Raw genomic sequence first — 11,541 nt, 5'->3', positions numbered from 1 at the left:
GAATGGAATATTTTCATCCTTTTTCTATTTTTTATGTCAAAATAGTATTATTATCTTGTTTAAATGTGACATCCAAAAATGCAATTGGTAAAAATAAACCTAAATAAAAGTCAGATAAATTTACCAAAACTGTGTTATCAAAGATATTATATAACTATCATTTTTATCATGTACTTAAAATTTGCATTTAGCAATGGATTGCAATTTATGTTGTATTTGAATTTTTATTTTCACAAATTACATATCACAGTCTTGAACTCTTGCACCTGTGGGTCCATGAAGAACCTTTAACATCCATGGAATCTTTCCATTTCCCAGTTTCTTTATATAGCGGAAAAAAAGGTTCTTCAAATTATTAAAATGATCTTCACACTAAGAAAATGGCATTGCTGCAAAAATCCCCTTCTGAAGCTAATTTTCAAGTTAATGTACTTCAGTAGAATGTACAGTACAGTAACTAAAAAGGAAAACTATTGACTTATCTATATTTTAATATTTCTAATGAAACATGCGTAAGTTACGAAAGCCTGCATCTCATGTACAGGCCTATAAGAGGATATTTACTCATGTGAACCAAGCCATAGACAGTGATATCAGAAACACAATAACAGAGGTTACGTACAGAAGAAAGAAGATAACATGTATTATTGTTGCCACTCTGGTCCAGCACAGGGGTTTCCTCTCTTGATGGTTTTGATGAGCCTGAAACTCCATGAGGATCTGCTTCAGAACGTTAAGAGTGTACAGCCGCTCTTCACTGCTGTCTGCTACTGAGTCTGAAGGGCCCGTTGTGTCCTTTACGCTCTCTGTGAGGGAATTATACATGTATTTATTTGAAATATAAGATGTTTTATCAAGGATCAATTTCTTTTGAAGAACCCATAAAAGAGTGAAATTAATTTTCATTTTTCCCTGCCTGATGCAAAAAGTTCAGATATAGAAAGCTCAGATAGCATTTACAGCTCTTGAACAATAAGTTCATGGAGCAAAGATGCCAACCTCCAAATCACATTAAGATGAATAATGGGAATGTGCATGGATAACTAACTAATAAAATGCCCCTCGTTATTAGATGTTGGGTGAATATTTACCAGAAAGAGCAGATGTGCTTTCCATTGCTGCTACTGAAACGGTCTGATTTCCTTTAGCCATCAGAAAATTCACAAAAATAGTCTCCAGAACACTGATGCCCATGAGAGTGAAGATGACAACACAATACATCCCTGAAAAAAAAAAACATTTAAAAAAAATTATTATAATATATATAAAAAAAAAGTTTTTTGGGGGGGAATAATAATCTATTCTGTTATAGATATACTGACTTTTCAACATCATTACTACAGTCAGTGTCACATGATCCTTCAGAAATAATTAGAATATGCTGATTTGCTACACACACTCTCTACTCTAATGAACTCACCAATCAGAGGGATATTACTGGCAGTCGAGGGCAGCATGTCTTTAAGAAGCAGCAGTAACACAGAAATAGCCAGAAGCAAAGTTACTTTAAAACTAAGCTTCTCTCCTCCACTTGAATCGATGAAGAAGGAGGCCAAATCCAGCACAAGGAAGTACAATACTGGCATCAGAAAAATAATGACATACAGTACAGGTCTCCTCTGCATGGTGATCTGCAAGAACAGAAACTTCTTTAAATGCTTTATCAGAGCAGCTTTACATTAACATGGGAGACCGGAGCTAGTTGTTACAAGGTCTGTATCTTATCTGTAAGGTTTTAAGTCAAAAGTTATATTACTGAAAAACTTGTTTTCTCTAGCAGTGGTTTTCGTATTTTGTAATAATAATAATAATGCATTTTATTTAAGGCGCCTTTCAAACCACTCAAGGTCACCATACAACAAGTAGCAACAGTAACAATATTAAAACAGAAAATAACAGTAAATAACAATGTCAATAAAAAACAGCAATAAAAAAAAAGTACTGGACTTGAGTGCACAAAGTAATACGCAGTTCTGAATAAATGAGTTTTAAGTTTGACTTTAAATTGAGCTAACGAGTCTGAATTACGGATGTTGACTGGGAGAGAATTCCAAAGACAAGGAGAAACACGACTAAAGGCCCTATGACCCATGGTGGTTAGGCGAGCAGAAGGTGTATGGAGGAGACCCAATGAAGAGGAACGGAGAGTTTAGGGCTGTAAGAGGTCTGAAAGGTAAGGTGGAGCGAGGTTATGAAGAGATTTGTATGTGAGGAGGAGAATTTTAAATTCAATCCGAAAGTTGATAGGAAGCCAATGTAGCTGTTGAAGTGATGGGGTGATGTGTTGAATAGGTGAAGTCCGGGTTATGATACGAGCTGCAGAATTCTGAATCAGCTGGAGTTCATGAAGAGATTTGTGTGGTAAACCAGATAATAGAGAGTTACAATAATCAATGCGGGAGGTGACAAGCGAATGAACAAGAATAGAGGGACTATGCGGAGTGAGAAATGGATGGAGGCGAGCAATATTGCGGAGATTAAAATAACAAGACCTGGTTATGTTATTAATGTGAGCTTCGAATTAAAGGGTACTGTCAAAGATGACCCCCAAGTTCCTAACCTGGCGGGAGGGAGAAGTGGAAGAACCGTCAATGGATAATGAAAAACTTCATGACTTAGAGAGAGTAGAATTAGTACCAATGAGGAGTACTTCAGTCTTACTGCCATTAAGTGGCAGAAAATTGGCAGAAAACCAAACATTTATTTCGTGAAGGCAGTTGGTAAGACAGGCAGGGGGGAGAATTGAATCAGGGTTTGTAGATATGTAAAGCTGTGTATCATCAGCGTAACAGTGAAATTTAATACCGAATTTTGAAAAGATATTGCAGAGTGGGAGAAGGTAAATTAGGAACAATAGGGGGCCTAGGACAGAGCCTTGGGGGACACCACAGCTAACAGAAGAAGGTTGGGAATGAAATTGTTTTAGTTGTACAAACTGTGTGCGGTTTGAAAGGTATGAAGTAAACCAGGCATAAGGAATACCAGTGATACCAATATCAGATAAACGATTCAAGAGAATACTGTGTGAAATTGTGTCGTAATAGCTGTTAAATGCATGCTACGAAGTTATACAAAATATTCACACTTACACATTACACATATATAATGTATAATGTATACAATTTATACATTATATAAATGAACTATATAATGAAGGAAATTTTTATCTGAAAGGTGAAAAAGAATACTTTAGCATACTTTTAAAAAGAGTACTTATTATGGAAATAATATACTTTGAAAGAATATACTTAAGTGTGATCTGAATGTAATGATTTTGGACACTTAACTGCGTGTTATTTAACAGTTAAATGACAATGTTGTCAGGGAATATACCAGACTCAGGTATCAGGTGAGAAGACAACACAGGTTTATTGAGCAGTACAAGTGTCTTTGTGTCCAAGCCTAATCGTCACAGTTACATCATTGTTTTTCTGTTGAGACTTATACTGAAGTGACTTGAAGTCAAGTCAAGTCTTCTTCATTTATATAGCGCTTTTAACAATGTAGATTGTTTCAAAGGGTTGTTTTGGCTTTATAGCGGTTCTTGAATAAAGATATTTTCCAGCTAAAGTTAGTTTAATTTGAAGTGCACCATTCACGTTAATGATAATCTATAATTATGTGATTCTTATCGTTCTGCTCTGTACCGTATATATCAGCTGATCCTGGTCTGGTCCTATAGGATTGGCACTGCTTTTAGAAATATTTATACTGAGGAGTTCCCACTCTCCCTGAGTCTGAAAGGCCTTCTTGGAGCTGAGGGTCAGGAATGATGCATCAGAGAAAGGGTTAATTAGGAGCTCCATGCCTGAGAGAAAATCAACAACAGACATTTCAATTACTTTAATTTCAAATATGCATAGGATGGGATTTGTTTGTTTGTCTCACTACCACATGAATGCATAAAGGGGGTCAAACTGAACCGTATTCACCAGTTGACCTTCTATTTCTGCCATGATTCTGAAGGTCACATACAATGGACACTTTACTATCCATAAACCATGGGAGAGGAGTGGTAAAATTTATGGAAATTACATAAATCATTTTACCTCACATGACAATGCTAACATCGTGGCGGATGTAGTACATTCAGACTGCATTCATACCACACACATTCATGCTTGATAATATTCATACTATACACATGTATATTTTGTAATAGTTCTTCATCAAATGTAAAACCTACTCAGACAGTATATGAGTAGACTAGAGAAAGGCTACAGAAAAGGCTATAAAAAAACTTCCCAAAAGTTTGCTTAGAAATGTGCACATTTTATTTAAAATGTTCTGTCTCTTTCTGAAAAGATCATTTTCACATGGTCTGAGGGAATCGTGGGAAGTAAAGTTTAAATGTTTGTAAAGTTAAATCTAAATGAGTTTGTTAAGAAAAAGAACAACTGAATTTTATAAAGAATAAAGTTCAGCTTTTGTAATGCATATATAGCCTACAAGGACAGTGGACAAATAAACATGTTTAATATATGAAAACATTTGTGTATCATCAGTTATTTAATTAATAGGACACCTATTTTCAAAGAAAACCATTCATTTGAATACGGGTCATTTTGACCCCCTTTATGCATTTGTGTACTTTTTTGGTTCATGCATTCTAGGGTTAAAAATCATGTTTGCCAACATCAGGGTTGTGCACCAAAATGCAGTTTTTGTCCAAATTAATGATGTTTTTGATTGTTTAATTTCTCCTGGATTGTAATTTAATATATTTCTCTTCCTTTATTTCAATTCAAATGCCAATTCAACATCCTGTGTGTGGGGCAAATTCCACTCAATTTCACGTTCATTAACTGAATTCATCATTTTTGAATTTTGCCCAATCCTGATCATCATTGATTTCGGAGTTTCAGATGTACTTGAATGTATTGGAGACTGAAGGGTAAAATTGCAGCTTTGGACGTCAAAGGGAAACCGGTGAAGGTCCATCTTGCAGGCCGAGGTCAGAGCTAAAGTGTTAGATGTGAGAACAATGCCTTGACAAAGCAACTGCACATGTTGATTCTCTAGTGTCGCAAACTCTGTCTTGATGCTAAATAGAAAGAAAAAGAAGAAAAGTAGTTCAATAAAATCAAATGCAAACTTTAAAAGGTACAGATCAACCAAAAAATAAAAATGCGGTCATCCATTACTCAACCTCATGTTGTTCCAAATGCTTTCATTCATCTTCGAAACATAAATGAAGAATCTGTTTTTATAGAATTTGAGATTTCTGTCCCTCCATTAAAAGTCCATTCAAACAAAATGTTCAAGCTTCATTAAGTTCATAAAGACATCGTAAAAGTAATCCATTTGATTTGAGCGGTTTAATCCAAGTCTTCTGAAGGAATACAACAATGATAAGCAGGTTTAATTTAGGCTTTTATTCACATATATTCACTCTAAGGGAATGAAAGTATTGTGGGTTTAAGACAAAATGAGGGTGAGAAAATGATGTCTGAATTTTCATCTTTGGATGAACTAATCAACCCTTTAAAGACTATGGAGATTCAGAGCTTTTTTTCACTTATAATATTATGTAATGGATCTTGATAAAAACAGACTAGGAGATCTTTATTTCCTAACTTTGGGATCTGCAGAGCAGTAGGTGCTACATGCAGCCAGAAAGTGCTTGGTTTCACTAAATGCTGGAAAGTTGTCAGTTCTGAAAGTTTTTGTAAAACCCTTCTTTCCTTCATTCCTTAGTTACTCACTTAGCAAATCATGCTGAATTGCAAAAAAATTGTCATACCTTTCAATTATGTTGATGTCTGGAATCCAAACCATATCTTTTTTAACTGAAGAGACATTGATCCCACAAAAGTCATGAGGATTCCATACGGTGAACTCACTGTTCCAACCCTGCAAAGTTTTGGGTATAACATTAACAGTAATTATAACTTGTGGTAAACCGACTTGGTCCAATGAAACAAGTTTAATAAGTGGCTTAAAAAAAAAAAAAAAGAATTAAAGTGTAACTTTGTTTGTATTTATTAATATCTACATATATATTATGTGACTTAAAATAAATTAGACCTTTCAATGTCTCGCTTTGGTTCATCAGTCAAATAGTTATTGGGCGACGCCAAAAATTATGTTCAGATGGCCTGTTAATTATAGCTTGACAGTGTATCAACAAATATTATCATCATTGTTTCCAGATAAAACATCTGATTACACATGTCATGGTTTTATAAGTTGAGTAAAACTGTGTGAAAAGGGTTCTGAAAACACTTACAATTATAACTGTGATTTGTGTTGAGATGCTCTGGGCTTTTTCATCCTTTAGAAAGAAAGAAATGTTGAGTGATGATAATACAACGGCGTGACGTCCTGTGTCATTGACATTCAAGTAAATCATGCTGGATTTATACCACTTCTGTGATGGAGGTCACAAGCAGGTTCATATAAATATTGGTAGGAGTTGTCCAGTTATGCACGGGCCGTAGGGACGTCATCTCGTCACTGTTGTCCAAGCCGAGATGCTCGATAAGTGCCCTATAACTACAGTTTTCAGCAGCAGACACACACCCTGCACAGATGACACTTCATGTCCTTCATTTACACCTTTTTCTCTGTTCAACATTCATCCTTCCATAAATATACTTCTCCACTAGTGTGTTTGTTCCAATAATAACAATGCTAAAAGGAAGATATAAAAGGCAACTATGCTTATAACCTGTTCGGTGAACGTGGTTTCTCCAAGTAAAACATGTTTTTGCATCAACATCTTTGTTGATTCTGGAACAATAATCCAATCAAACAATCAGATTTGAGGGTCGAGTTTACAGTTTATGTCAAGTTTAGGCTTACAGCCAGGGTTAGGTGCTTCAACATCAGTGTTATTCACCATCGGAAATGATGGTTTTAGGGATAAGTTATGGGTAGAGTTAGGTCGAGGGGTAGGGATAGGGTTATGAGTACATTTTCGGACAGGAATGTTGTTCCAGGATCAATAAAATATGTTGAACTGAACATGTCTAACTCGGCAAAATCACAGTGACCATAACTGTTCTTAACTGTTGATGTTACCCTTGTAAAAAAAAAAAAAAAGAGGTATACACTTTAGCATACTTTTTAAAGAGTACTGATTGCAGAAATAATACTTTCAAAGAATATACTTAAGTGCAAACTGAATGTAATGTTTTTCAAAAACTTAAATGCATGCTAACTGAAAATTAAATGAAAACGCATTATACTTTAAGCAGTTAGCTGAACTTAAAGTGTTTTGACCCACTTAAGTAGGACTTAAGTACATCCTTATATGTAATTGCATAATTACATCTACTGTCTTTAAAGGCACACTATGCATTTTTCCATTTTTGTCAAACAACGACCCCTAGAGTCGCTGTGGAGTGCTTGTATTTAACGTTACTGTCGTAAATACCACTCGCGCAGAGCCGTCTCTGCAATGGAAAAATGCATAGTGTGCCTTTAATATATAAATAAAGTCACAGCTAAATGTACTGACAAGCATATGATAAACTAAAATAATGTAATTTCTATTCTATTCTATTTATGTCATGTATTTATCATGCTGTTGCTTAGATACCTATCATCACGCGCATGAACTCGACAAAAAACAGGAAGTAAATACAGGTATGTGCGCTGGCTGAATTAACATCAATTTTATTAATATTTTTAATATTAATATCTTTCACATCTACTGCAGTCAGATTCACCATGTTCACTCTGAAAGGAATCACTCACATGGCTGGGCACTTGTAATGACACATCAAGGATGTTAAGAGGCTAAAAGCAGGTTTAAACATTGCCCCATTTAAGTCAACAGGGTGCAAATTTTAAAAAGAGGATAACACGGTGTAGGCAACACCGATTTTTGTCGTTGTTCTCTGTACTGACACAGCACTCCAAATTTACAAAAAAATGACCGGAGTTCTCCTTTAAAGCCCCATTATGTAGGATTTCCGTTTTGGTCAAACAATACGCTGATTTCACGCAGCCGCCATTTTGAAATCGAAAGTGAGGCTCCGGTGGGAAAAACCCCGGAAGTAAAGACAAACAACAATGCCTTTGGACTACCAACCTGAAGCTGCTGCCACGATTTACACTATTGGATGTTAATATCCAATATAGGATATGTATATAGTTCATTCCTGCTTCTTTTTTTACTTTCTGAATTATATTAAAAAAAAAAATTATTTATAAATGAATTTCAATGTATATAGTCTAAAGTATGAAATAAATGTATGTACAGTTTTAGAATTGACAAAACATCATTAAACACAACAACGCCTTCGCATTCACGACTCTCCTGTGATTAAAGGCGACACTTCCGGTTTTCTTCCCACCGGAGCCTCGCTTTCGATTTCAAAATAACGGCTGCGTGAAATCAGCGTATGACCCCTAGAGTCGCTGTGGACTACTTGTATTTAACGTTACTGTCGTAAATACCACTCACGCAGAGCAGTCTCTTCACTCACGGCCTGATCCCCTCCCCCCTGTATACCGGTCCCCGTTCAGTCGGATAGAAGCTGTAACGAGTGGAAATAAGGTGTGGCCCCTTTAAGAGCTGCGCGCGCCCTGTTTAACTGTCGGCAGTCTGTATTGTATGTGCGCCTCGAACAAAAACCCGTAAGCGGGTTGTTTCTGTTTGATGCTCATTCTTGTACTATTTTTGTCTATCAAGTAATGCTGTGGACGGTATAACGTGTGACAGACAGTTACACGAGTTCGATTGGGGAATAAACACAACGCGTTACAAATCGTCGGACATCGAACAAGCACAGCTAGCCTCCGAAGATGTCTACTAATCCATCAACAAGAACGCCAGGTGCTTTTTAGCTCACACCAACGAGTGAAAGCTTGTCCGAGTGATATACAATATAAGCAATACTTACAAGTCCAACAGCATGTGAGGACGTGTTGGGGGAAGTGAGGTAGCCTATGCCGTAAAGCAGTCGAATTTTGTAGTTCTTTTTGTTCTCGCGGGTGTTACTACCCGAACCCCGAAGTTTAAAAGTACGATTAAAAACTATACAAACCCCGTCAGGCTATGGCAGATGTGTCATTCAATCTAATTTAAGTCGATGTACCATCACAAGGGTTTTGGAAATATATTATGAAGGTTGAAAAGTTACTTAGTGTTACTTTAAGTGTGTTAAGAAACATATGAGTCTCTCTTTAAGTGCACTTAAGTGGCCTTTTATTTTATTCATATTATCAGCAAGTAGTTTTTTAAAATATACTTAAGATCTGACATACACTACAAGTGAATGCAATTAAGCTCACTTATTTTTCATAAGTGTAGATAGCAAAATTAAATATACATATCAAATCAAAAGGCTCTGGATCAAACCAAACTGCAGTATTTTTGTGCAAATTCATCTGTCATGTGACTACATGACATACACTCATCCTCAAACACCAGGGGCAAAACTGCACAACACAACAACAGAAACAGTTAGACATTTAAGAACCGACTTACCGACTGAGGCAAGATAAAATATTAGCCACTGGAGATCCATGGCAAATAGTCGAATAGAGATGCAGTATTGAACAGATGGCTGTCATTAGGTCACATTTATATAGTGTAAATGAAAAGCATGTCCAACCTCCTCTCGTGTTCTTAGTGTGTGGCAGAAAAAAAATTCAAAAACCTATTCAAACTGCTGATGTCATACCTATATGTCATTAATATACATGCTTTGTGTTGTGGATTTATAAGGGGTCTTTGTTCTAAACAGAATCATTTTGACACTATTCTTTTCCAGACCATTATTATTTAGTTTGCTTGAACAGAACTTGATCAGATTTAAATAAAGTTAATTGTCAACCATGATTTATATGCTATATTCACCTGTGCATGTAACATCAAACAGACATATAAGAGATGCAACAAAACCCACTGGTGCAAATGCAAACAAACCGCAGTGAGTGAGTCTAGACCTTTGTTCAATACTTCATTCAGAGCCCTTGTACCGTACAGTGTTGTTTTATTCATTTAGCAGATGCTTTATCCTAAACGACTTACAATTGAGGAATACCACAAGCGATTTATCTTAAAGCGGTCCTTGATTATGATTTCACGTTTTTAACTTTAGTTAGTGTGTAATTTTTGAGCATCAACAAAATCTGCAAAGTTCAATGCAAAGGGAGATATTTTCTTTTACAGAAGTCGCTTTTTAAGGACTCCAACAAGCCGCTGATAGGGACTACAACGAGCTTCTTCCCGGGTTGGTGACATCAAAAACCCTAAAATGTACATAAACCCCTCATGAAAGCAGGTTCACACTGAGCACATGTGACAGACGTGACAGAGTCTGGAGACGCCATGGACAACGTTCTGCTGCCTGCTTTCATCTGTGAAGAGCACAGGGCGCCAGTGGCGAATTTGCCAATCTTGGCGTTCTCTGGCAAATGCCAAACGTCCTGCACGGTGTTGGGCTGTAAGCACAACCCCCACCTGTGGACGTCGGGCCCTCATACCACCCTCATGGAGTCTGTTTCTGACCGTTTGAGCAGACACATGCACATTTGTGGCCTACTGGAGGTCATTTTGCAGGGCTCTGGCAGTGTTCCTCCTGCTCCTCCTTGCAAAAAGGCGGAGGTAGCGGTCCTGCTGCTGGGTTGTTGCCCTCCTACGGCCTCCTCCACGTCTCCTGATGTACTGGCCTGTCTCCTGGTAGCGCCTCCATGCTCTGGACACTATCCTGACAGACACAGCAAACCTTCTTGCCACAGCTCGCATTGATGTGCCATCCTGGATGAGCTGCACTACCTGAGCCACTTGTGTGGGTTGTAGACTCCATCTCATGCTACCACTAGAGTGAAAGCACCGCCAGCATTCAAAAGTGACCAAAACATCAGCCAGAAAGCATAGGAACTGAGAAGTGGTCTGTGGTCACCACCTGCAGAACCACTCCTTTATTGGGGGTGTCTTGCTAATTGCCTATAATTTCCACCGGTCGTCTATTCCATTCGCACAACAGCATGTGAAATTGATTGTCAATCATTGTTGCTTCCTAAGTGGACAGTTTCATTTCACAGAAGTGTGATTGACTTGGAGTTACATTGTGTTGTTTAAGTGTTCCCTTAATTTTTTTGAGCAGTGTATAAAGACACTTAAACTTACTTTATTTCAGCTAGTTGCCACTATAATAGTACTATAATAGAAAAAAAACTATAATAGTATATCAATGATACTAAAATACCACTGCTGTACAAAAAAAAAAAAACAGTTGTTTTGTTTTTATTAAGAAACAACAAAATACAAATGATTTTTTTTATTATTAAAAATCTTATTGAATTATGCATTATGTGACATAAGAATCACAGACACATGTGGTCAGTCTATTGTGCCAGCGTTTACGAGGATTATGAGTGTAATCTAATGCCTGATTCCTCTGAAACAGCAGTTCATGACACTGACAGATGAATGTGAAATGAGAAGTCTGCTTACTGACAACCTAATCAGCCATTCATATACAATCATGATGTAGATCTACTGTGATTCATATTCACCTGTATGACTCTGTCCATGCAGTGACATCAAAATGTACACAACTGTAATTGAATTCTATCTTATAT

General features: G+C 36.8%; 1 protein-coding gene across 1 annotated transcript; it reads right to left on the bottom strand.

Annotated features, from left to right (window-relative positions):
- Positions 1-400: 400 nt before the first annotated feature.
- Positions 401-5,916, bottom strand: LOC311306244 (5-hydroxytryptamine receptor 3C). The gene is made up of 6 exons (XM_084434542.1): positions 5,744-5,916; positions 4,872-5,044; positions 3,648-3,808; positions 1,421-1,631; positions 1,092-1,223; positions 401-806 (listed from the first exon to the last, which is right to left on the bottom strand). Exons 1-6 carry the CDS (start codon positions 5,776-5,778, stop codon positions 565-567), a joined length of 954 nt encoding a protein of 317 aa, XP_084290668.1. The 5' UTR covers positions 5,779-5,916; the 3' UTR covers positions 401-564.
- Between the last annotated feature and the right edge of the window lie 5,625 nt (positions 5,917-11,541).

This window comes from Rutilus rutilus (assembly GCF_951802725.1).
Source record: "Rutilus rutilus genome assembly, chromosome: 1".
Taxonomy (NCBI): Eukaryota; Metazoa; Chordata; class Actinopteri; order Cypriniformes; family Leuciscidae; genus Rutilus; species Rutilus rutilus.
Note: the sequence above shows the minus strand (reverse complement) of the source record. Positions and strands in the feature narration are given on the sequence as shown.